The 27,907-nt window shown below is 36.9% G+C and overlaps 3 protein-coding genes and 1 pseudogene across 4 annotated transcripts in view; 3 read left to right on the top strand and 1 right to left on the bottom strand.

Moving 5' to 3' along the window:
- Nucleotides 1–1,042: 1,042 nt before the first annotated feature.
- Nucleotides 1,043–23,442, top strand: LOC137390171 (mismatch repair endonuclease PMS2-like). Its single transcript, XM_068076452.1, has 17 exons — nucleotides 1,043–1,169; nucleotides 1,320–1,406; nucleotides 4,460–4,668; nucleotides 5,020–5,189; nucleotides 5,808–5,886; nucleotides 7,384–7,575; nucleotides 8,083–8,167; nucleotides 10,648–10,727; nucleotides 10,857–10,934; nucleotides 15,971–16,052; nucleotides 16,158–16,489; nucleotides 16,673–16,860; nucleotides 17,011–17,178; nucleotides 19,905–20,074; nucleotides 21,743–21,780; nucleotides 22,218–22,358; nucleotides 22,981–23,442. Exons 1-17 carry the CDS (start codon nucleotides 1,043–1,045, stop codon nucleotides 23,041–23,043), a joined length of 2,289 nt encoding a protein of 762 aa, XP_067932553.1. The 3' UTR covers nucleotides 23,044–23,442.
- LOC137392246 (uncharacterized) lies at nucleotides 13,188–13,953 on the top strand (annotated as a pseudogene).
- Nucleotides 23,440–24,888, top strand: LOC137390172 (histamine H2 receptor-like). Its single transcript, XM_068076453.1, has one exon. The coding sequence runs from the start codon at nucleotides 23,469–23,471 to the stop codon at nucleotides 24,780–24,782; it is 1,314 nt and encodes a 437-aa protein (XP_067932554.1). The 5' UTR covers nucleotides 23,440–23,468; the 3' UTR covers nucleotides 24,783–24,888.
- Nucleotides 24,779–27,907, bottom strand: part of LOC137390173 (nudC domain-containing protein 3-like) — a 17,800-nt gene continuing 14,671 nt past the window's right edge. For both annotated transcript variants that reach the window (XM_068076454.1, XM_068076455.1), the window contains exons 5-8: nucleotides 27,525–27,624; nucleotides 27,085–27,261; nucleotides 26,452–26,640; nucleotides 24,779–25,014 (exon numbers count right to left, since the gene is read on the bottom strand). In XM_068076454.1, coding sequence (XP_067932555.1) covers nucleotides 24,907–25,014; nucleotides 26,452–26,640; nucleotides 27,085–27,261; nucleotides 27,525–27,624 — 574 coding nt within the window. In that variant the 3' untranslated portion in view covers nucleotides 24,779–24,906. The remainder of the gene's footprint in view (nucleotides 25,015–26,451; nucleotides 26,641–27,084; nucleotides 27,262–27,524; nucleotides 27,625–27,907) is intronic.

Here is a 27,907-nt window from a genome sequence, read left to right as displayed (position 1 = left end):
CATATACACTAGCTGTGCCACCCAGCGTTGCCCGGGTAATGGAAAAGTCTTTGGACAGAAAATTGATATGTATTTAACATATAACAACATTTGCCATTCTAACTTTCAAACTACATATCATGAGAGAAGTGTGTTGTCTTATAAACAATGAGAAGTAGTAGAAGAGTTGCTCGCTATTAGACAGTTTAATAATGTGAGCAAACAGCTTCTCGTGACGTTATGCTATGACCCTCGTCATACGCCAAGCAGTTAGGTATTTGCTCTCATATAATGACTTATATTGACAAGCTAGCAATTTGATTTCTGTAGTCTAGTGAGTAAGGCGTCAGACGGGCGAACGGCAGGGTCTGAGATCGAATCTTCCTTCGGTACGAAATATTTATTCCCAGATTTTAAGATCTATAGTCGGACAATCAATCCTACAAACGACAAACTGAGAAATCTATATATAGATGTAGATAGAAGATAGATATATTACATCCAACATCAGGTTTAGTGTTACCATTGTTTTTGCAATTGTTTTTCAGTCTCTTGCACACATGATTGTGTATATTTGATAGCTTTCTGAATGCGCTAGAAATTGTATGTGAAGAAATATTTGTAGATATTTCTAATATCAAGTGTTTGTTGTGGTCATGACTGAATGGTGGCATCCACCTTTATTTATAAACACAAATCATACTACTTCTTTACTTACATGGTAATGTTAATCATTGGCCTAAACATTGGCTGGTATGATCAGCTCTCTGATTTATTACAACGGATTATAATAGCCTGTTAATAAAGGGATCTTGTATACAGATCTTTGTGGCATAAAGTGGTGAATGTTAAATTTTCTATAAAAAATATTATTACCAACTCGGCGATCTCTCGGCTTCTGTATAAACAGTTTTTGTTCTATCCTTTTGAATATGTTTTAGTTGGTCCTTTCAATGTAGACTGAGAAAGCAAAATTCCGTATTCCTTTATGTTTAGGTTTTGTTGAAGGGTCAGCAAGTGCCAAGCTAGACAATTCATTTTGCCCTTAGTACACTCCGAGCTGATGGACATCAAGCCAATTGAACAGTCGACAGTGCACCGGCTATGTTCTGGTCAAGTTGTTCTGACCTTAGCTATTGCCGTCAAAGAGCTCGTTGAGAATGCTGTTGATGCGGGTGCGAGTAGCGTAGGTACGCTTCACCTCACTGTCTTCTTTGTACGTATTTCATGTAGTACTGCATTCATACTTTGCTGTGCAACTGTTCTCTTGCAATCTGTACCAGCATTAGATGTGTTTGTTATGTGATTCGACCATTCACTAGTGTTTTTGCGTCTTGTAGAGGTTCGTCTGCAAGAGTACGGAAGTAAAATGATTGAGGTTATTGACAATGGCCCTGGTGTGGAAGAGAACAACTTTGAAGGACTGAGTAAGTTATGTTATTGTTCTACATGGTGATAACGCGGTGTTCTTCACTTCTGGCGAGGTAAAAAGTGATGCTGAACGAACTCAAGTATGGCGAGATTGATGAATGTACCAGAACGGGAGCCGATTGTCTTCAATATCATTAAAGACGAACTTACACAAATTTTTAGTAGATTTTGTCAAAGACTATCGGTATTTTTCTATCATTTGTGATTGTTTTTGATGTTTGAGGTGATCTGACTGTCAGGATGTTTCAAGATTAAAATTGACAAAACTAGATCGCAGTTAATTCTCTTAGACTCAAGCGAAGGTGCGATTATGAGATCTATAGTTGCAAAGGGACTGACAGAATAAAGATGCATAATGCTGCGACTGGAGTAACTTCGATCAAGTTTTATCGATTTTAATCATGAAACATCCTGGCAGTCGTATCACCTCAAACATCAAAAACAATCGCAAATGATATAAAAATGTTGATACTTTCTGATAAAATCTACTGTAATATTATGTAAGTTCATCTTCAAATTTATGTCCTTCACCTCGGTACTTCTGTTAAATATGAACATGCATGACAACAATGTGAGATATCGCTAAATGCAAATGGTACACGTGTGCATTTTCAAATCTCACTCAGTTATACACCACATAAAACACTTGCTTTCTCAAATCTCACTCAGTTATACACCACATAAAGCACTTGCTTTCTCAAATCTCACTCAGTTATACACCACATAAAACACTTGCTTTCTCAAATCTCACTCAGTTATACACCACATAAAACACTTGCTTTCTCAAATCTCACTCAGTTATACACCACATAAAACGCTTGCTTTCTCAAATCTCACTCAGTTATACACCACATAAAACACTTGCTTTCTCAAATCTCACTCAGTTATACACCACATAAAACACTTGCTTTCTCAAATCTCACTCAGTAATACACCACATAAAACACTTGCTTTCTCAAATCTCACTCAGTTATACACCACATAAAACACTTGCTTTCTCAAATCTCACTCAGTTATACACCACATAAAACACTTGCTTTCTCAAATCTCACTCAGTTATACACCACATAAAACACTTGCTTTCTCAAATCTCACTCAGTTATACACCACATAAAACACTTGCTTTCTCAAATCTCACTCAGTTATACACCACATAAAACACTTGCTTTCTCAAATCTCACTCAGTTATACACCACATCAAACACTGCTTTCTCAAATCTCACTCAGTTATACACCACATACAACACTTGCTTTCTCAAATCTCACTCAGTTATACACCACATAAAACACTTACTTTCTCAAATCTCACTCAGTTATACACCACATCAAACACCTGCTTTCTCAAATCTCACTCAGTAATACACCACATAAAACACTTGCTTTCTCAAATCTCACTCAGTAATACACCACATAAAACACTTGCTTTCTCAAATCTCACTCAGTTATACACCACATAAAACACTTGCTTTCTCAAATCTCACTCAGTTATACACCACATAAAACACTTGCTTTCTCAAATCTCACTCAGTTATACACCACATAAAGCACTTGCTTTCTCAAATCTCACTCAGTTATACACCACATAAAACACTTGCTTTCTCAAATCTCACTCAGTTATACACCACATAAAACACTTGCTTTCTCAAATCTCACTCAGTTATACACCACATAAAACACTTGCTTTCTCAAATCTCACTCAGTTATACACCACATAAAACGCTTGCTTTCTCAAATCTCACTCAGTTATACACCACATGAAACACTTGCTTTCTCAAATCTCACTCAGTTATACACCACATAAAACACTTGCTTTCTCAAATCTCATTCAGTTATACACCACATAAAACACTTGCTTTCTCAAATCTCACTCAGTTATACACCACATAAAACACTTGCTTTCTCAAATCTCACTCAGTTATACACCACATAAAACACTTGCTTTCTCAAATCTCACTCAGTTATACACCACATAAAACACTTGCTTTCTCAAATCTCACTCAGTTCAACACCACATAAAACACTGCTTTCTCAAATCTCACTCAGTTATACACCACATACAACACTTGCATTCTCAAATCTCACTCAGTTATACACCACATACAACACTTGCTTTCTCAAATCTCACTCAGTTATACACCACATAAAACACTGCTTTCTCAAATCTCACTCAGTTATACACCACATACAACACTTGCTTTCTCAAATCTCACTCAGTTATACACCACATAAAACACTTGCTTTCTCAAATCTCACTCAGTTATACACCACATAAAACACTTGCTTTCTCAAATCTCACTCAGTTATACACCACATAAAACACTTGCTTTCTCAAATCTCACTCAGTTATACACCACATAAAACACTTGCTTTCTCAAATCTCACTCAGTTATACACCACATAAAACACTTGCTTTCTCAAATCTCACTCAGTTATACACCACATAAAACACTTGCTTTCTCAAATCTCACTCAGTAATACACCACATAAAACACTTACTTTCTCAAATCTCACTCAGTTATACACCACATCAAACACTTGCTTTCTCAAATCTCACTCAGTTATACACCACATAAAACACTTACTTTCTCAAATCTCACTCAGTTATACACCACATCAAACACTTGCTTTCTCAAATCTCACTCAGTTATACACCACATAAAACACTTGCTTTCTCAAATCTCACTCAGTTATACACCACATAAAACACTTGCTTTCTCAAATCTCACTCAGTTATACACCACATAAAACACTTGCTTTCTCAAATCTCACTCAGTTATACACCACATAAAACACTTGCTTTCTCAAATCTCACTCAGTTATACACCACATAAAACACTTGCTTTCTCAAATCTCACTCAGTTATACACCACATAAAACTTTTAAATTTGAAGGTAGATTGATTTGCGCAATCAAATGCATAAGATAGTACATGTATTTGTCAATCATTCCTTATGCACACAATTTCTACTTTTTACCTCAGGCATATGTTTTGTGTAAAATTTGTCATTTGAGGATTTTAAGCGCAGAGATGCTTGCATACATTTTGTAGCTTTGAAGCATCATACCTCAAAGATTGGTAACTTTGATGACCTCGAAAATGGAGTCACTACATTTGGGTTTCGAGGAGAGGCATTGAGCTCTTTGTGTGCCTTGAGCAAATTGACAGTTTGTACACGGCACAAGGACGCTATGGCAGCCACCAGGATTGTCTACGACCATTATGGGCGGATTGCCAAAAAAGCTTCTTGCGCTCGACAGGTGTGCTAACTTTCAGCGGTAATGCTTTCTTGTCCTCTATTCAACGTGAAGAAATCTATCGCTTTAATTTGCAATTTATGGTATTTAATTATTTATTTTGAATATTTAAGTTTCTAAACTGGATGCTGTTCTTTGTAGAGCTATTTTAATTCATAATGTTTCCTTATAGTTCCAAACATACAAAAACAAATGTGTTGATTGTATTTACCAACTTGGTTGATTTCAATTTTGAATGTGATTAGAACATTTATGCCTTTTCCAGTGTATGCTCGTAGTTAGCTATTGTTTTAACTGTCTCCCGAGTAACACTATTACTTATTGGATAGCTTGACCGTCAATTTGCTCCCATAGGTGGGTACAACAGTGACCTTGGAGAATCTGTTCAGCACCCTGCCTGTCAGACACAAGGAACTACAAAAAAACTTGAAGCGAGAGTTTCACAAAATGGTGTCGTTACTAAACGCCTACTGCATAATCAGCAGAAATGTTAAAATTACCTGCTCCAACACAACAACCGCGGGGTGAGCTCCTTTGTAAATGATTCAAGTATAGTTGTTTTCTTCCTTGATAGGTTGACTACACAGTTGCGTTTTATTTCACATCTGAATCACATTTCTGGTTGTTTCCTTTTCTGCAAAATTTATTAGTTTTTTAGGTGAGCAGTGAGTCAGACCAGAGGTGGTCTCTCTCTTAAAGCCTGGTTCCCATATACGTCGCAAAGCACCGGCGACAGCACCGCAGGCTATTAGCGGTGAAATGGGGAATTACGCACCGGGTACTGCCGAGGTCCGTCGGTAGTTGCCGGCTGCAACGCAATAGTTTAGCGCGGTTCAAATTTTGCAAAAGGCTGCCGGCAAAACCTTCCTGAAATGCACTGTACAGGTGAAGGTCACCATTATAGAAATGGCATGGCGAGCGAACATTTTATTTGGTTACGCGATTATGTTTATTGCTGCAGCTTTTTATGTGAACAGATGCCGGCGAGCCTAGCGTCGCAAGCGTTTTGCTGCGCAAGTTACCGCCATAGTCTCGCAATCGATATGGGAACCAGGCTTTAGACTCGTGTCTTAATATTGAACATCCTATCCTATTCATGGCTAATTGTTTGTATTTACCTACACTAAACCTGTTGATTGCAGTAAGAGGTCAATAGTTCTCTCCACTAACGGCTCCAATGAGATGCTGGAGAACATCGCTACCATCTTTGGAAGCAAGCAGGTAACTTTATTGCTTTGATTCGTAAGCTGAACAGGATGCTGCCATTTCATATCGGGAATGTGATGTCATGTTTTGTACCTATTTTATAGATTTATTGTCTCTTTTAAGTTTTGAGAACAGACGCAGTTCCAGCATTCAAGAACGCATTGTGTTGCTTTTGTAAATCTGATAAAAAAGCTAAATTAATAGTGTTTATAGGTGTCTCCATAGGCCTGCCAGGGGTGGGGCAGCATGCAGCCAAAGTCTGACCTACTTTCAGTTCAAAATATCTTGTTATTACTAGCTCAGTCGTGAACACTTATAGCGCTTATGTGTTGAAGTTTAAATTTGAGGGTCAAGAGGTCACACATTCCATAAAGATTTAATGACTACATATAAACTAGAAGTGAGGAATGTAGAAGAGGATAATAAAGCGATGTATCATTATAAACTGTCAATATGGTTACAATATGATATGTTGAAAAGACAGAAGCTTGCTAAGTTGGACGTTTTGGACTGCAGTGTACAATGTCAATGAAAATTCGCTGCATAGCCTTTCATTCATTTTGTATAATATCTTATATATATATATATATATATATCTGCTTTCCTGTATTGGTTAACCACATGCTCAGGAAGCATTGCAGTATTACTCGGCCAGGTTGTACTATTTCTCTCCATTTTGATTGGTATTTCCATTGCAATGGAGCTCTCTATAACCATTAAGGCTGACTGCTATTATTATTACTGTACGCCTTGCCACTGGCCAGTAGTAGTGCACAAGTATTCAGGTATTTGATAACTTATATTAGTAGTAACTTACAGGATGTATTGGATTTTCAAAAGTTTGCGACACAAAGCAGTTGGAAGGAGTTTTACGGTATATTCATCAGCCATGTTAAGCTATGAACATTTATGCAAATGTTTATTCGTAAACTAAAGCGATAGTATGTAGAGAATACTCTCTTTATTTGTGACACAAATCTGTATGGACTTGACTCAATACAACTGTTGCACCTGATGGCTAACTGATAACATGTGTAATTGTGTGGGCTATTTACTGTTTAATGTACTGTAGCGAACATCCCCATAATGTAACAGTAGACTTACATGCTATATGGAAATTTAATTTCAGCTTTAGAAAAAATGTATACAGTACCTTCACATCTAGCTCATGCATTGCTACTCCATTTACCAACTTGACTGTCTCTTCATTAAGGATGCAGTAGCACACTACCATCTCTCAGGCCATGAATGCCAAACATAATGGCATTTCTTCACCTTGCTTTGATGTTTAAGGTTGTCCTCTCCTTGCAATAGTGGCTCAAGGGCGGACTAGAGCTCTGTCTGTTCTAATAACCTGTCAAAAATGTAAAATACAATTTTTTACCTGACCTGTCTTTTAACTCTACTTATAAAAAGGCAAAAGTAGTATTCTATCAAACTAAAGATGCTAACCACAAATGGACGGTTTGTTTGGAGCAAGGAGACTGATCCAGAGATGCTACTCTATTGTAGTTGAGTTCATTAAGGCCCCTTAAGCTCCTCCCTCCATCTGAGCCATATCAAGAAGAGTTCAACATTAGTCAGCAAGATTGTCTCCCCTTCACCCTCTCAGCACACATCTCTTCGAGTATCCGAGGATGTGGGCGTGGCAGTTCTGACCGGCAGTACTACTACATTAATGGACGACCCTGTGAGATTGCAAAGGTGGGTGTATGGAGCTGTAAATATTTTGAGAAATGTTGTTTGGGCTATAAAAAAATTGTGTTTTAAATATTTAAACAGTATATAAATATTGTCTGTAAACATTGAAATACAACTTGTTATCAAGTAACTTAATCGTGTAACTTGACGACATAATAATAAGTTATTATACAACATCTTAAGTGACTGAACTGCAAAATTCAGCACAAACATTTTCAGATGTTCTTCATTCGTCTCAAGTGTCTCCAACGAAATGACGATATTTTTATTTGTACTACTGACAAAAAAAATCTCACCGTCAACTCATAAATGAAAAAAATTAAAGGGTTCTCGCTTTTTAAAAATTAGAATGTTCAACTTCGAAAAAAATCATTGTAGGCGCAGCAGATAAAGCAAAAAGCATGTTAGTTTTATCCAGCAAAAAGGAGGTAACTTGTTGAGCCATTACGAAGCAAGGCTTGCTGGTAAGCTAGTCCTGGAGTGTGTTAGTGTTCATCTTCATTATTTCAGTTGAGTCGGCTTGTGAATGAAGTCTATCACACATACAACAAACACCAGTACCCATGTGTCTTCCTTAACATCCTTGTCGATAAAGGTAGGTCAACTAGTCAGCGCTGCTCATCAGCTCTCTCCTCAGTTGTGCGACTTTGCTATGTATGAGCTTTGTATGACTCCTGTTGTCAAGTTATCACCATTATTACTCTACTACTACATTTATATCTCTGCTTATGATTGCCTCGGCATATGAGTTTTCTGAGATGTCTAAAGTTGAGCAAGTACATGTATGTTACTCTATATCAACCAATATTGCCTAGAAACCAAATTTTTGAAGATTCTCTGTTTTGTATACAGTTAAAAAAAAATTTGCAGGTTTAACATTCACCTCATCCATTAGAGTAAGTTTCACTGTGCATCTCTACCACTACCTTCACTTCTACCTCCACTTTTACCTCCACTTCTGCACCGTTCATTTGTTGCATCGTATTGCTACTCTCCCATTCACATGTTCTGACAATGCCTTGAGTTTAAGCTAACTTTGCTTATATATTTTGTACTGTTTTTATATTTTTACGTTCTATTTTTAATTTTTACCAGCCTCGTTCGTCACTTTGTTCATGAAAGTGCAATGTTTCAATACACGTTGAATAACATTGTATCTTTGAATTATTTCGAGTTTAAGCAAATATTTATCATAATTTTAATTTCATTTTGAAAACTCATATATTAATGTGATCAAAAGTAGAAATTTGACTACAGTATCTATAAAGGAGTTAACATATGTGTTGGGCTAGGGAATGAATTACAGTGTATTTTTATTGTGAATGTATGATACAAGATACGAAGCAGGTCAGAGCATATTAAATTTGTATTTAATCGGCTTCATATACAGAGGTCAGAATCTACGTATCGTCTACATATGTTGAATTGATTGATAGAGACTAACAAATTAAGAGGGTGTCTGGTCTTTCCAACAGACTCTACATAATATCGTTATGAATAAGATGTACTAGCATAATGTAGAGCTGTGCCGTATTACTTTACTTGTGTAGAAGCAGTTTTGAATAGGTTGGAGTACCCTAAGACACTTATATATCGCTAGTATTTAGTTTCGTGAGTAGAGTATAGAGCAAAATTTCACTGCACCTTAATTTCGCAGCTCTGATGAGTGCGAAAATATAGTGATGTGAAAATAAATGCAGTGGAACAAACATAATTAGATTCCTCAGGTTCAGTTCACCGCAGGCCTATATTCACTGGTTGCAAGTTGGGGCAGCTAATGTTAGGCGACTAGTTATGAACACCTGGGGGTGTTGAGGGAGGCGGTGTCAGCCCCCAACAGGTTTTTCTTATGTAGGTCCTCAGCCGGGCCTCTCGTGTAAAGTTTTAAAAAAATTTATCAGAAAGTATCAACATTTTCTATTTTTTGAGATTTGTTTTGTTTTAGGTGATGTGACTGACGAGACGTTTTTAAATTAAAATAGGCAAAACTTGACCGCAGTTAAAGCGCTCAGAAAAAAGACATCTTTTTCTTTTGAGCGTTTTAACAAAGATACATTTTGCCGATTTTATTTTAAGTTCATACGGAAGTTTCCACGCTTTCGATGGGACATGGCCAAGCTGATGTTTGGTAAAACTTGATATTTTGCAAACCTTTATAAAGGTCGTTAACAAGAATATTTTGCCACTGATGATGATAAATAATAATGACGCCTAAGAACTACTAAAAGTTGATGTTTGTCTCTATGGCTTCGAATAAAGTGATATTCTACAGCGATAAAAACCGTCTCTATAGCCATTGGGCCAATAACTTATCGAATAAATGATGTTGAGGTCGAGTTATCAGAAGCAATTTATCATTGCGTGGGAACGGACCAAACAAATCCGTTCGAGTTAATCTTGTGTTTGAGATGAAATGTTTCATTTTATCCGAGGGCGAGTTATCCGAGTTTGACTGTACTTAGCCACGGAAGGTTCCTAAAAAGTTGGGACGGCTCAGCCGGCCAGCTGCCCCTGGGAATACAGGCCTGGTTCACCGATAAGAAAAAAATTTCTATTTGGGACTAGTTTGTAATTGTGAACCGCAGGTAGAATGGTGTGGGCGAGGTCGATAATGCAATTTGATCGCTTGCTGCCATTTGTTTCTTGGACTATCAATGAACAAAGCTATTTAATTTCGCGTTTTCGCTTGTTTGTTATGATAGTTTAGTTTTGCACATGAAATTTTCGCAAAAGGATGACTCCACGGAAACGTGAAAATTAGATGAGGCGAATACATAAGTGTCCTAGGGTATTTTATTATAGTAAGTTGAGGAATAGGTTAATCCATACATCACTAACACTTAACATGCACCTCAACAGCTTCTCTACTCACAATGTAAGAGAAAAAGAGTTAAAAAGCCCAACTTTCCGAGCTGGAAACTGTAAGCTCCTGAAGTCATCGGTTAACAGCACCACTTCTATTTTACTGCCATCCCACTGCACTCCATAGCTGATTGCCTTTTTTACTGTATTTTATGTGTGCCCCAGCTGCTGTCAGTTGATTGCCTTTTATTTACTGAGTTTTATGTGCCACAGGCGCTATTGATGTGAATGTGACCCCTGACAAGAGGAAGATATTCATGGAGTTTGAACCCATCCTCCTCGCTTCTGTAAAGGTACTGTAGGCTCTTCACATTTTCTCAGATGTTCTTAGGTTTTTCTTGTTTGGTAGCGCTGGAGCCAAAGCTTCATAACATACCATCATTATGCTATTATCCCTTATTATATGACAAAATGTATTGCAGACGTCTTTAGTTGCGCTCTGGGAGGCAGAAGCATCGGCCTTCACATCTCCAGATATTTCTGGATCTCAACCAACCCAGGTAAGTTATGTCAAGGTTATGTTATGTTACTTATGTCAAGGTTGTAGTTTTTTTCTTCAAACTTGGAAAAGTAGAAAGCCAAGTTTAAATATATGTTCCGTCTTCAACATCTATCCTTTCTCGAGACCAACTTCAAATTTGACGGTATTTGAAATCAAGGTCCTGCCTGCGACGAGGTCCCTTCGTAATGTCTGTTGTAAAATTATCTGGTTCTTTGTTTTGTCCACGCCACCTCACAAATGCTTCCCAGCTTCCATAAACACTTACATTGAGATAGAGGTGTGTTACTGCGCTATAGACATTTGACCTGACTCATAGCTTGCCTGTTCTATCCTCTACAGCTTCAGCACCTGGCTTTGCTTTGTACAATGTTATCTCTACACTCAGTCAGCACACTACACTCACTCAGTCTCTACAGCACGAGTATGTTTTGGAACTAATCTGACAACAAACCTTTATGACCTGGATGAGAGCATCAGTTCTGTATTTTTACTCAGCCATAGAAAATGTTAGCAATAACATGTTATGTCCAGACATGCAGAACAGGTATTCAATGGGTTTTAGTGAAGCTTTACTTGAGATATCTCAGTCGAAACACATTTCTGTGTAAAAAGTACAAAAACCATTTAGTGTGTAAAATATCTTTTTCATTATAAATACATGTACGTTGTATTTGTGGTCTTGTATTAGTAAATTATTTGACATACTCATAATAAGTGTGTTATGATACGGCAAATGACTTTGAAGTGTTCAGCAACAGTGATATGTCAGTCACTTGGCTGAGATAATGCTTTATCAGGCCTTTTGGTTTCAGCCTAGTTATGACAGTCCAAGCCAAACCTCATTTTACTTCTGCAGCCATTGAAGGACCCTATGGAACCTTCTCAATCATCATGGCACCTGTAACCCCTTGTTACTTACTCCCCCTGGTGGTGCATCGTTACTTGTAGCTGTATACATCAGTTAGATAGATATCACTATTTATAGAAAAAGTTGTGTGGTTTTTAAAGAAACTGGGACACTCATAGTCTCGACATTTCGTGATAATGTTGACAGTGGAGATAACTTTAGTAAACTTGAGTAAAGACCTTGTGAGACGTTTAATAGTTTTTCAAACTTGTGCACAAGCGGTAGGACAAGGTCAATGACAAACATGAACTCTGGTCATTGTGCTGGATGTTACTGCTGTTGTATTATATTACAGTGTCACTTTTTTTCAATTTTTATGTAGAGCCTTGATAAAAAGCAGTCTAATATTATTCAAGATAAGAAATGCTATACTACATGAGCCGCTATAATTAAAGACTTCAACAAAAAAATGATCAATGTCACATGTTCTCAAAATACTAGAGTTATCTTCCCTTAGATAGTTCTGGCCACAAAGTTTAGTCTCTGTAACAAACTTTTAGTAAAAAAAGATCCAGTTCTAGAGATATCCTTGTTTAAAATAAACTAGCTCTTTGCAAAACTGATCAATGTCTAAGGGCTACAAAGCAATAATGATCATCGTCCAGTCAAGTGATTTGCGATCGCGATTTGGTTTTTCCATTTTGAAAAATTATTAGAAATGGAATTGCTTAGCAAAAAGATTTTCGATTGGTTGAACGTGATTGGCAACAAGGTTGTTTCGTTGGAGACAAAAATTGATTGGTCTAGCTAGCCGCAAGCTGATGTATCGGCTTACGGCCAGAGCTTATACTGTACTACCACGAAAGAGTTAATAACTTGATACAATGGATAGATGCAGTGGGGATGAAGGGGAATATTCCAAGAGTACTAATAAGCCAAAAAAAGAAAGATCCATGATAGCAAGCGTGAAATAGCCAGGAAAAGAAGAGTGAAGGAGCACACAGCTGGTGATGATTGCAAATACTCCAGGCTGAAGTGCTTTGATATCACCAGTACTTTAGAAAGAGAAAACCTCATACTAGGTGAGTTCTACTATTTTTATTTTTTCAAATATTAAGATAAGTTAATTTTGTTTTTTTTAGTAAAACTTGGTTCACATGTAAAACGCTCAGTGAAATGATTGTGAAGTCAAATAGATGGTTGAAAAAAAGCTGTGGTCTCATAGTCTATAGCTGTTATCACTTGACTTTTGGGTTTAATTTTGGAGTCCTCAATAAAAGAAGTAATATACAAGAATACAATACCTTTTAGTGTATGTTAAGATAGGTAACTATTGTATCAAAGATTCAATTTCTTTGGTTTGGAACAGTTGCCAAGAATTATTTTTCTTATTTTTTAGGCTTTATGAATGATTACAAATCACGAGACGAGCAGGACGTCTATCTATCCAGCTTTATTTCTAGTGCTGAAGTCAAACGAAGGCAATCTTGAAAAGATGATGATGCAAAGGCTGAGTTTCAAAACGGCTCGTACACATACAGCCTGAAAGTCTTTAGCCATGGCCGCATGAAAGAGGTTCAAGTTTGCCTCAAAGTTTTCCTTTCTGTGTTTGGAATTACCAATCGGCGAGTTCAAACTATCAAGAATGCTCTCACAACAAAAGGTTAGACAAAACATTTTAGCCCTATGAAACTTGGGTATTAAGAATAATGTTATGGCCTTCAGTGCCGGGAGCAATATCGGTGTCACGAGTATGCATGAGTGTATTGAGTAGCATTTACCTGTATGTAGTACATAGATTGTTGCTATCGATTAAATCATTGGGAAGACTTTCTTTTAGCTTGAATTTCTTATTTGCAGGCAAACCGCCAGTTGATAAACAGGGAAAGCATGGTAATGTTGCGAACATGCTCTCAGGAGGGACGGCTCAGCTTATCCACATACACATTGAGTTGGTTCAAGATCAAAGGTCTCATTATAGCACAGAACAAAGCCGACTACTCTTATCTTCTAGTAGAACTGAACCAGACGAAGCTTTTCAAAATGTTCAAAAAGAAAAACTCAGACACAAAGTGCAGCTATGAGTACTGGAGGAAAATCTTTGTAAACCAGTACAACATTTCCTTCAGCTATCCGCACACAGACACGTTCTACGTGTGATGAGTTTTAAGCCAATAAAATCCTGATTGGCACTCAGTTGAAGGAGAAAGTAGGAGATGAGTCATTGGCTAAGTAGCTCTCACAAGCGCTAGCTGATAACACCCTACACCTAAGAAGGCAAACCAGTTTTACAGGCGCAAGCGAATTAGCAGGCCCTAAAAGACCTCACCTCTATGGCAATATGCATGGATTACCAAACGAATCTCCCTGCCCCGAACATCAGCACAAATGACGTATACTACAAACGCCAGCTAACATGCATATCATTTAATATTCATGAGTTTGGCTCAGGGAAATCTCATTTCTACGTATATGGCCAAACTGTAGTCAAGAAGGGATCGGATGATGTCTGCTCCATGCTTAATCACTTTGTGGAGACCTGCTCACTTGATGTTCAAAATCTCACTGGTGTTCTGTGACTCGTGTGCCAGCCAGAACAAAAGCTACATTGTACTCCAGTACATGCACTACCTGGCACATGTAAAAAAACTGTTCAGAAATATTTCGATTGTAATCCCTAATCGAGGCCACTCATACATGGAGTGTGATAAGCAGTTTAGGTTGGTAAACCAAAAAACCCTGCTGAAATGCCACAAGATTGGTGGCAAGAATTTAGACGTTTCAGAAAGTCGCCATCTCTCTTCAATGTAATCGAACTTACACAGGAAGATTCCTTTGCCCGAACCGAATACCTGGAAGGTCTTTACAAGCCCACCTGCCCTCTCCCCATTCGTCCAATTAGAGTGATCAATTTTGATGCCAAAAGCCCGAGGTTTGCTATGGCGAAGGAACCCTACACTGGACCTCTGCGCTTACATGTCATTACAAAGAGGAAAGGACAGTCTGTATTACCTCGGCAGATAAAGAAGTTGTACTCTGAACGGCTACCTTTGTTTTTTTAAGAAGTACGCAGATGTGATGTTTTTGACCAAATTTTTAGGTCCAACTGCTAGAGTTTTATGTCGCACTGCATGGTGATGATAAAGTGGTCTCCGATAGTGAGCACGTTTTGTGACTTTTTTTGTTTGGTTGAAATTTAGATGCTTGAAACCCCATATTTTACTGCAATATAGTGTTTAAAATCAGAACATTATAACATTGTAACATTATCACCTAATAAAACATAATGCGTAAAGAGGTGTCAATGATTTCCAAAGTAAAACAATCAATGTCCGTTTAGTGGTTTTAACTTGGGCCATGTTGTGTCACACCAAATTATGTCTACCACTTTTTTGTTGATATTCACAGGTAACATTCTTATTGACCAATGGCTAAAAGGTTTTCATGATTTAAGATGTGATTCTCTCTAACAAAAAGTTTGTAAACTTTAAAATGGCTATATCTCAAGTTTGAACAGTTGTGACATTGATCATTCTTCCGTTGAGGTCTTCAATTGTAATGACTTTGTTGCTGAATTTACTTCCTTTATTGCCAGAGATTTCAAGTGCTGGCTGTTATATTGAGCCAAATCACATTGTTGTCATTATATTGATATTGCCAAATTGTTAATTTAAATTTAAATTCAAATTTTATTATTACTCACTTTTTAATGTTTTTGTTATCAAAACTCTTTGGATGTTATAAAACCAAGGTCTGCAAAATCCTCCATTCTAGCTGCACAATAATAGTGCAAAACTAATCCAATCTTTTGATTTTACTCTGTATGTTTAGGCAATAAATTTTTGTAGTCAAAACAAATCAAAAAATTTAGTTTTATCACAAATGAAAAAATCAGCATTTGTTACTTCTTAGAAGTTAAATGCTACACCTCTTAAGAAAACTGGCGTTGTATAGTACGACATGCTAGTATGTGATTTAGGTCTGATTGTAAGCCATCACACTGTATAAAATTGCTTGTAACTTTGTTATATTAGCTAGAAACCAGTGTAGATAGTGCTTGTTTTTGTAAAGGTAGCACATGGAAGTATCCATGGCCTGTTAGTATACTCCCATACAGTGTAATAGGTAGCATGTTTGGGGATGTCACCACCAGTACTACCTTCGCAAGTTTATCATATGGTTTGTAGACAAGTGCTGGTACAGCTCTAAAAAGGAGCTTTGCTGAATTCTATAGCCAAGTGAAGGATCGGGTGGCGTCCTCTAACAAGAGTGAGTAGGTTACAGCAGCTAGACTAGACCTTCCTCAATAAATGGCCTTCTTTAAACACTCGAGTATGACGAGTTTCAGCTTATTCATTTGCTTCTTCATAACAGAGCAGACACTGGACTCCTATGTACAGCCTCTCTATAAGGAACCCTCTATGGTGGTGAGCCCTCAGACACACAGTTCGGTCACTAGCACTTCCTCGAGCTCGTCTATTTTCTCTTCCGTGACCCCTTCCTACAGTTCCTGCACCAGTTCTGCCTCTGCTAAGAATAGTCCTTCGACTTTGTGTACTTCTAGTGACAGAGGGAAGACTCCCGCGGGGACGCGCAGCTCTGTCATAAAAGAGGGCCCGATGAAGTCTTTAGGAAGTGAGACTTCTTTATTAAATGGAGCAAAAAGTCTCAACTGCTGTAGTGATGAAAGACAACCTCTAACTCAGGTACTCTTTTCTGTGAAAGTGTAGGAGTTTGATGTGAAAAATTTCTCAAATTTAAGTTTTGGTGCATTCCAAATGTTATGTAGTACACAGAGTTACTACCCGTTTACTACACGTGCTTTGATATACCCATTCAATGCTATCAGATGTTGTCATGGCACTGATGAGAGTTCTATCTTTTGCTAGGAGGATGAGCAATGGTTCAAAACAACAGCGTCTCTACCTGTCCACTTCTCTTTAGCCGCTTTGAAGGAGCAGTTTCACAGGAGTAGCGTGTTGGGAGAGTCCCGTCAGACGGACTGCCCAAAGTTCCGTGTTAAAATTTCTCCCAGTCAAAATGCAGAGGCTGAGGCAGAGCTTAAACAGTCCATAGAGTAAGCAAGTTCATAGATCAGTTTGAGCAACATTATTAGGTACTGGGGAAAGTTCATCTCCCTCAGACTGTTTTCCTATTCTGTTACTTATCGCTGCCTATTTGAACTTGGTAGTTTTGTTCTTAGATGAGATGTAACATTTTCTTGCAGCAAAGAAGATTTTGCTAAAATGGAAGTGCTAGGCCAGTTTAATCTGGGTTTCATTATATGCCTCCTTGGCTCCGATATCTTCATCATAGATCAGCATGCATCAGATGAGAAGTACAATTTTGAGATGTTGCAGCGACACACTGTAATCAAAAGACAAAGACTGTTGGTGTAAGTTGTGGTACCCTAAGTGCCTAGACAGTCAAACCTCTGCTTACAATCACTTCCACATGCTAATTGTTCACTATACGACATAAAATTTGAGCAAATACCGACGGTTCCCTACTTATGAACATTCGAGTTACGAACAACGGTACATACGAACGCATGTACGTTGTTCGTAACTCGATTAACTTTCGAATTATTTGTTTGAACTTTACATACGTATTGTAAAGAGATTTGCCGGCCTTTACTTGGCAAGATCTCTACTAATAAATAAAGATAAGAGAGTGCATGTAATTTCATTCAGTTTTTAATTAGCGAAGGAAATTTCACTAGCCAAAAGTACGGCTATCTGTTCTGCTCAACTAAATGAGCGCACTCATTTATATACAATAATATCAACCGTTCTGGCTAACGGCAAACGGTAAGAACACCGGCTAACAAGGTGAATAAATAGGACCGCTAGCCGTTGGTATGACAACAATCTAAGTGACGATAAGTGATGGTGTTATTACGGTATATCAGATATAACAATAGCACAACGAGTGAAACAACGATATAATAAACGAACAACACATACAAAAAATAAGACAACAACGATAAGTGATAGCATAACGATTAAAACAACATTATAATAGAAATGACAATAAATAAGAAATGCAGTGTCATGGCCCGGCGTCCACCAAAGTATTATTTCCATTTTATTAAATATTTTTTTCAGTACAAACCAATACAGGTTAATTATACAAGCCTTAAACATACTTATATAAACCTTCAATATACTTATATAGGCCTTAAACATAAATTATAATACAAAATATAGCACTGAAGCAACTTACGAACAAATTCACCTTACGAACAATCGTTCGGAACGTAACGCGTTCGTAGGTTGGAAACCGTCTGTACATGTATTTGACACTCAAAGTACTTTCCAAAATAAAAATTTTCAAGTTTTAAAAGTGAAGAGGTGGATGAAAATTAAAAAATGAAACAAACATGATAAAAACTAAGTTAGTTTAGACTTCATTTAGTATTAATCTATAAGATATTGATAGATTTATTACCTTCTTTTCTTTGAATCTTCACTCTATCGACTTACCTTCCTATTTTACAATCAAGTAATAACAAATACATTTTTACTGATCATTGCTGCTTTTGTATTGTGGTCATTAACTTACAGTTTATTTTTTACATCTATACATGTATGTATAAATTTCAAAGTTTGTGTTTTGGTTTGATCAGCTATAACTATTAAAATTTAGAAATGGAATATCCCTTTCATGCTGGATTTGATCTCGGAACCTCCTGTTCACCAGGCAAATATCTTACCAATTAAGCTACCCGGTATTGATGGATTCATTGGGTGATATAAGTGATTATCTAGGTTAAAATAGGCATTGCGTTACGGTACAACGTCACTAAAGCTTGCTTTCGCGGCTCTCATTATTAAGTTTAAGTTACTAGCTTGCTCAAATTAGCCATTAGCAATGTGCTAGGCTAATGACAAGCGGCAGGCAACTACATTACCTGCAACTATTCATCAGCTGTTTTTAATACTCTTGCAACGCCAAGCATTCGACTAGTAATTATATATAATGCATTGGTTTTAATACTATTTGTAATTGTTTGAAGTATTTATTTTTAGGTTATTGGGTTCTGAACCAACTCAAGCAACACTCCTTACATTTGTAGAGTAATGCTTTCTGCAACATTCTACTAGTTTGACACAGTTTTGAAATTATTTAACTTGCTATGTGGAGGCTTAACAGTGTTTAGAAATGTCGATAAAATATTGTAGCTAAGCGGTGTTTGCTGCTATAGAAAGTTATACCTATCTGTCTAGTACTAGAGTACTACTCAGTCTAATGAACTCTGACTGCAGAAGGTTGTATCCGTCTACTACTAGAGTACAACTAAGTCTGATGTAACCTGACTGCAGAATGTTATGTATGTCTACGACTAGAGTACAACTAAGTCTGATGTAACCTGTCTACAGAAGGTTATATCTGTCTGCTATTAGAGTACAACTAAGTCTGATGTACCCTGACTACAGAAGGTTATATCTGTCTGCTACTAGAGTACAACTAAGTCTGATGTACCCTGACTACAGAAGGTTATATCTTTCTACTACTAGAGTACAACTAAGTCTGATGTACCCTGGCTACAGAAGGTTATGTCTGTCTACTACTGGAGTACAACTAAGTCTGATGTAACCTGACTACAGAAGGTTATATCTGTCTGCTACTAGAGTACAACTAAGTCTGATGTAACCTGACTGCAGAAGGTTATGTCTGTCTATTACTAGAGTACAACTAAGTCTGATGTACCCTGACTACAGAAGGTTATGTCTGTCTACTACTAGAGTACAACTAAGTCTGATGTAACCTGACTACAGAAGGTTATATCTGTCTGCTACTAGAATACAACTAAGTCTGATGTACCCTGACTACAGAAGGTTATATCTTCTGCTACTAGAGTACAACTAAGTCTGATGTACCCTGACTGCAGAAGGTTATATTTGTCTACTACTAGAATACAACTAAGTCTGATGTACCCTGACTACAGAAAGTTATATCTGTCTGCTACTAGAGTACAACTAAGTCTGATGTAAACTGACTGCAGAAGGTTATGTCTGTCTGCTACCAGAGTACAACTGTCTGATGTAACCTGACTGCAGAAGGTTATAACTCAGCTGTGTGTTTGCCTGTGCACTACTTGCGTGTTCTTTTACACAGGCCAAAGCCTCTGAACCTTCCTTCAGATAGTGAGCTGCTACTCATCGATAATCTCGAGAAGTTTCACAAAAATGGTTTTGAGTTTGCGATAGATGCTGATGCTGAACCTACACAAAGGGTTTCTCTCACAACTCAGCCCGTCAGCAAAAACTGGACTTTCGGCAAAGATGGTAAGCAGCTCCTGCCCTATATACTTGACTATTTGCTTGACATTCTCTACCAATCATCATTTTCTCGTATTAGTTACTAGAGATGAACACTTGAGTTAACATGCTCGCTCGAGTAAGCTTTAAGGCTCAGCTCACAAATGAATTGAATCTCTAGTATCTCTTGCTGTAGAATTTAATTGACACAGCGCATCTTACCAGTAAGAATTGAATCGAGTCTTTACTTTTACCATAGACGAATCAATTTGATTCTTTATTTTCAATAAGCAAAACAGCTCGAGTCAAAATGCACCAATACTTCCCTTTATTATTACTATTTATAACTATTATTATTAAATACGTCACGAACAGCGATATACTAATTAACCCAATATGTTACTTGGTGAGGGCCAAAGCGGAGATGTCAGTGCAATCCCATATTGCCAGCTAAACACGTTTTTACAAAACCCGATATCACTGCGTATATTTTATTGGTCAATAATATGTACTACGCACTAATATAGTGTAGCTATATGGTTTGTGGACGCGCTGACAATAAGGTTCTTTTTTACTTCATTCGTTCTTTTTACTGTGTGTGAATATCGTTTATTTTGCCGAAAAGCATTTCCAACGACTCGCCTTTGCATCTATATATATACATTGATCACGGATCAGTCTTAACAGATCCACCCAAAACTTGGCCACAAGAAATTTAGGAAGTTCAATTATTATTTTGCCAAAAACGAACCAGTTACACAGTTTTTCCTTACTCACAAAACAGTGTAAAATCGTGGTTTCAATTTTTTTTATTTCCAGTTTAAGATGAATAAAAATAAATATTCATCTAAAAAGCACCTAAAAGTACTTCCGCCAGTGAAATTTTTCAACACTAGACCAAAGATATTTTTGACCACTACGCTTTTGAATTGGATGTGTGGCTGCGTTTTGGTCAAACAGCAAAAACGATAGCATTTTTCTTTTGCAGCCGGTTACACTAAACTACCAAAATATTAAACAATCCTTTTGTTTTTTAAATGCATTGATTCTTGTGCAGAATCGTTTGCTGATTCTAAAAGACTTTAAATTGAAGTTATATGACAGAAACCTGGTTTTTACACCAAAAATAGCGAGTCTATGTCAGCAAAAAAAGGTAAGCGTGACTTAATTTCATCCGAATAAGCAACGAAATCCATAGTGAAATAATTGATATTTGCTATACAAACAGTCAATGAACTGAGCTAATACGTGTAGCTAAATTAGTGATTGTGGGGTTTTTGTTATTTTCATATATTAATTTTGGTCAATTGAATTTGATATATTAATTTGATGTCAATTTTTTTCATAACAATTGATAGAAAATTGATTTAGTGTATTTGGAAGATTTGAATTGAACTGATTCATGGAAGTTAGGATGACTAAAAGTTTGAGAATTGAACGAGTCATTTTTAAAGCCCTATAAACATCTCTGTTAGCTACTATCAGCAGTGTCCTCTCATTTTTCACTGCTGCTATAAACAAGACTACACGACTACTACCATCATTGTTACAGCAGCCACCTGATGACTATTTCTGAGCACTGGTTTGAATTCGGATGCAGTCACCTCCTTACCTTGTATATGAGCACAATGTTTACATTTGTTGATGAACCAGTTTTCTACACTTAGTTTATCAATTATTATTTACTTGTTGCAGACATAGATGAGATCTTGTATATGCTAAGAGAGGCACCGGTAAGTTCATTCTATTTTCACACATTGAAATATCGCAATTTCTGTGCTTTACAGATGCTGTGTTTAGAAACTATTCACCTAACATGGCTGCCCCACCGCTTCTTCATACAAAGGCTTCATACTCATAGACTCTGTGCTCACAAACTCTATACTCCTAGACTTTACACTTACTGATCCTGTACTCATAAACTGTACTCACTGATTTCCGACACGTAGACTCTGTACTCATAGATTATGTACTCTTAGACTGTACTCAATGATTCCGTACTGAATGATTTCGTATTCACTGATTCTCTACTCATAGACTCTATACTTAACTGATTTTATATAGTTAGGTCTTTTTAAATATTTTGACAAATGTACAGTTGTGCTCACCATCTTTTCACCCGCGTGTACACGCTGTATTTATAGTATATATCTTACAATTAATTTTGCAGGAGCGATTCTTTCGGCCTAGTCGTGTGCGAGCAATGTTCGCATCAAGGGCATGCAGAAAGTCTGTCATGATAGGAAAACCTTTGGAAAAACGAGAAATGAGTCGCTTAGTGCAGCACATGGGGGAGATCGAACAGCCATGGGTATGTTTTTATAGTTGTTTACTACTTGTCTACAGTTGACACTACAAGTAGAGAGGCTGCCGCTAAAAGAGCCTACTTGATGGGCCTTTTAGCTTGAAACTCTTTACATAAACCATCATAAATGTTAATTTAGAGCTGACACCATGCAAGTAGTAAAATTCATTTTATTGTACATCTAGTTGCGAAACTACTACACAAGTAAGTCACTTACTTTTCGTGCCTCAAAGAAATTCTCTTCCATCTAATACTTGGTAATATGAGGCACGAGTACCGGAGTTGAACTTTAAAAGTCTGCTGACAACTCTTGGATAGATGTAGGGTATTTCATCTGTTAACAACAACTAGAGAGAATTGATGTAGGGTATTCCATCTGTTAACAACAACTAGAGGATAAATGTAGGGCATTTCAGTATTGCCAAATTTGTGCTAATACAGTGCGATTGTCTTTCCTTGAAATGCTTTCTCGTTAAATGCTTGACCTCATTGTGATTTAACCATGAGCGCAAATTTTGTTGATAGTCACATTTAGGTATGAAGCTAAGGCTAATGTATTTTTAAAAATTATTATAACTCCCAGATAATGCAATATGTTGTTGCCTTATGAATATATGCTTTTTTGTAGAATTGCCCCCATGGAAGACCAACCATGAGATATCTTGTAAATTTAGATTTAATACACTTTTAATCATGTTATGTGCATTCACATTCATTCCTCTTTTATGTAATGTGACAAGATCTTTCATTATCTTTTTTATTTTTTATAAGAAGCAAATATACATTTTAAAATTTTTTATAACATAAATTTTATGTTTATGTATCCATCAATAATTCAAGCACAACTAAATAAGGCGCAGAGCTGGGTGCGCTGTTATCTACGCATAGATTGCATAACAGAGTGTGAGCTGTCTTGACAACTGAAACAGGTGATTTGAGATAAGAGGCGAGGTGAGTTGCCTCACTCACTAACCAGCTTTCCTGTTATGCCTTGCAATCTACCATATTGGTGTAATGACTTGATATTTACCTTAAGTAAATACTGTGTATGGCCACTGAGCAACTCTATTTCTACATGCCGCTGTCGGCACTGAGGCTTGTACCAGTCATGTAGTGATGAATGACACTGACTTCCTAGGAAGCAACAGCTCCTTTGCTACTCAAGTACTCCTAGACAGTAATTTTACCACCACTACAGGTACAATTACTACTACCGGCATCTACTATGTCAGCAGTCACTCAGAAGTTGGTGGAACATCGTTTGCTTTTGTCACTGATGTCGACACAGTCCGAACCGATGATAGTCTAGAGGATCTCACGGTTGGAGTCCTAGCCGGGGCTCTGATCGAACTCATCGCCTTCCTACCTTGTACTATCGGGAACCTCCTTACATTTTTCGCCTTCATCAAACACAGGAAGCTGAGAAAAAACTTGTCCAACTTATACATAATGAGCCTAACACTAGCTGACTTACTCGTAGGCGTCCTGCTAATACCGTTTGAAACTGTGCTTCATTTCCAACAAATATCTCAGACAGTTTCTCTGGATAACAAAACATTCTGCATGATTCATCGATTTGTAGTAATTTTTGTCGTGGGATCTTCACTCGCAGCCATGCTAATGATATCCCTTGATCGCTATATCGCTGTTATTTATCCCTTCTTCTACACAGAGAAAGTGACAGCGAGAGTGGCCAAGCTTAGCATTGCTATCACCTGGACATTCATGTTTGCTCTTTCTATGCCTGTATTCACTTCCTTATCACTTAAACCAAATGATCCAGAAGGACTCTGCGAATTTCCTAGCCCTTCTCATCTACGGCTTAGAGGAAAGGTCTACATAGTGTTTCTCTATGCCATACTGCTGATCATTTTCCTAGGAAATGTTGCCTTATATATGTGGGTAGCGAGAACAGCACTCAAACAGCAAGCAAAGATTCTGGATGAGACAAGTCTGCCTCATGGCCGAACTCAAAAGGGAAGACAAAGTCGAAATACTAAAGCGATGATCGGCATGTTTGCAGTTTTCATTTTGCTATGGTTACCATACATGACAGTTTTATCGGTCCACATAGGAGATTTTTGTCCTAAAGCTATCAAGAAATGCTCTAGTGCGCTCCAAGTTACTTTCGCACTAGGAATATTCAACTCTGGTGTCAACTGTTATATATATGCTTGGCAAAAGAAAGACTTCAAATCAGTGATAAGTTTGGCAATGCGTAGGGATGATAGAGTTGCTCCTTTACAGCCACACACGAGGAAGCTTAAGAATCTAAATGGTTCCAAAGGTACCGTACTGTCTGGTAGCACGAAACCATCAACTAGACTTGAAGAACTTAGGCAGGTGCCTACATGTCATAGCTCTTGGGCTCTTTTCGAGAGGGATAGTACGCGAGGAGTGACTTTGCAAGAACACCAACAGGCAGTATGAGGATTTGAATCTAACAGAAGTTCTATTGAACAAAGCAACAAAATTTACCTAGTGTAATCATGCAGCTTTATATTATAGTCTGAAAATCAGAAGGTGGTTAATATTGCAATCAGGGTGTGATGTATTATGGATTGTTGCCTCCACTGACATTCAGCAACGATGGGTCATAAGGTGTACCCTCAAAGGGAGATCCTTTGGCATTCCACGCTTTTTGCAGTGTCTCTTGCATTTTCTGCAATTTTTAACAAAAATTCTTCTATTTTCATATCAAAACTGCCAATATCAATTAAATGTAAACATGTACAACATATTTCACTTCATGTCTAAGCTACTGTAGGTTTTATCAATGTTTTGGTTAGCTCAAACAATGTTCAAACCTGATCAATGCTTTTACATCGAAAGCAAATGACACACACTGGTGCAAGCAAACATGGTCATAGCTACTATAGGTCTCCAAACATTGTTTAACAAGAACCTAAAGACTGCAGGCTTGTGGGTTACTGAAGCTAATGCCACTTATTTATCTCTGATAACCGATACATTGTTGCTAGTAACCAGTAGTGTCTTGTCTAGTAAATTATTACTAGTAGTCAGTATCTTATCTAATAAATTATTACTAGTAGTCAGTGTCTTATCTAATAAATTATTACTAGTAGTCAGTATCTTATCTAATAAACTATTACTAGTAGTCAGTATCTTATCTAATAAATTATTACTAGTAGTCAGTATCTTATCTAATAAACTATTACTAGTAGTCAGTATCTTATCTAATAAACTATTACTAGTAGTCAGTATCTTATCTAATAAACTATTACTAGTAGTCAGTATCTTATCTAATAAATTATTACTAGTAGTCAGTATCTTATCTAATAAACTATTACTAGTAGTCAGTATCTTATCTAATAAATTATTACTAGTAGTCAGTATCTTATTTAATAAATTATTACTAGTAGTCAGTGTCTTATCTAATAAACTATTACTAGTAGTCAGTATCTTATTTAATAAACTATTACTAGTAGTCAGTATCTTATCTAATAAATTATTACTAGTAGTCAGTATCTTATTTAATAAATTATTACTAGTAGTCAGTATCTTATTTAATAAATTATTACTAGTAGTCAGTATCTTATCTAATAAACTATTACTAGTAGTCAGTATCTTATCTAATAAATTATTACTAGTAGTCAGTATCTTATCTAATAAACTATTACTAGTAGTCAGTATCTTATCTAATAAACTATTACTAGTAGTCAGTATCTTATCTAATAAACTATTACTAGTAGTCAGTATCTTATCTAATAAATTATTACTAGTAGTCAGTATCTTATCTAATAAACTATTACTAGTAGTCAGTGTCTTATCTAATAAATTATTACTAGTAGTCAGTATCTTATCTAATAAACTATTACTAGTAGTCAGTATCTTATCTAATAAACTATTACTAGTAGTCAGTATCTTATCTAATAAACTATTACTAGTAGTCAGTATCTTATCTAATAAACTATTACTAGTAGTCAGTATCTTATCTAATAAATTATTACTAGTAGTCAGTATCTTATCTAATAAACTATTACTAGTAGCCAGTGGTTTTTCAGATAAATAATTCTATCTCAGAGTATTCTAACATAGCGGCTACAAGTTACTCGTATTCAGGCTGCACATTCCTCACCTTTTCCTTGGATGTTGGAAGTCCAAGCTTTTTTTGTTGTTCATCGTACATAAGTTGATCAACAACAGACTGTGAATCGGCATCTAATTGGTCCATGGGTATAGATGCTTCTATTTCGCGAGTGTTTATCTTAGGTTCATCAAGAAACATATGTTCCCACCATCGTTCTTTCACCTTTTCCACATTTATCTGTATATACAAGGATATGTTAAAAATATGAAGACATTTCTTCTTAACAGCAAATTTTAGCAAACTAAAGCCATATGACAGCATGAAATTGAGAAAGCTATCCCATTTTTGAGTAGTAACTAAATTCTGACAATTCAATCGCAAATAGTTTTCATAATTGCGGCTACAGCCATTTAAAAATCACTTGAGGAGACGAGTGGTTACATCAGTCATAGCTGTAACTTAGAAGCTCTGCTATAATACAAAAATATAGAGCAAAAGCAAAAATTACTGGTGATGCAATCGTGATGTGAGTATCATCGAGTTCTGCATTCATTATCCAATATGTCAGCAGTATTTTGAATAATACCCACCCAAACATAGGGCAAAGTCAAACTCAAATTCATCTTGTCTTTCACCTCTCTCAACTGACGCATTGAATATCATGCAAAACCATTTTCTTACGTGAATACATTCTTTTGGGACAAGACTCCACATAGACTCTTCTGTATTAATTTCCCATGGCAGATCTGAATCTACTAGTGTCACAGATTGATTCTGCTCATCTGTGTAGCTGGCTTTGATATGCTTTTTTCTTATGGATATGTTTACCTGCTTGCCTTTAGTTACTGTCGGAGGCACCTGCAGCAACCAGTTTGCATGAAAATTTACATAATAGCAATATCAACCGGTATGATGAGAAGCTCCTGAAACCGCACACATTGTTCTATGAAGTAAAAGAAATGGTATCGGATGAAAATCATTGCTAATGGTATAGGAGGGGAAATCAACTGCTCATAAGAGTTAGTGGTCTGTAATATACAACATTAATGACCACGTACACTTATGGGTGATGCAATAGATATGTATGTTGTTACAGCTAATATGGCGTAAGCACACATCACCTGTATTCTAAGATCACAATCATTGATTGTTTGAGCCCAGCAGTATCCATCTCTGATTGCACCATTATGACTTTCTGGATTTTCTTGAAATTTGGCCTGGCTAGAAAAGATAAAAGTCTCTTTTCTTTTATTTTCATCTATAATCTACACAAGGGAGCTACGGACAGAATCAAGAGTGTAATTTAGAAGTATTAATTATAAAGATAAGGGCTGATATAGTGAATAATACTTTGGACTATTATCAAGTGTTCGCAGCACTCAACACTGCCCAATCATAACTGGTCATGCAGAGCAAGCTGTCAGGTGGCTCAACCCTGCCCAATCATAACTGGCCATGCAGAGCATGCTGTCAGGTGGCTCAACACTGCCCAATCATAACTGGC

Source organism: Watersipora subatra, chromosome 3, assembly GCF_963576615.1.
Source record: "Watersipora subatra chromosome 3, tzWatSuba1.1, whole genome shotgun sequence".
NCBI lineage: Eukaryota > Metazoa > Bryozoa > Gymnolaemata > Cheilostomatida > Watersiporidae > Watersipora > Watersipora subatra.
Note: the sequence above shows the minus strand (reverse complement) of the source record. Positions and strands in the feature narration are given on the sequence as shown.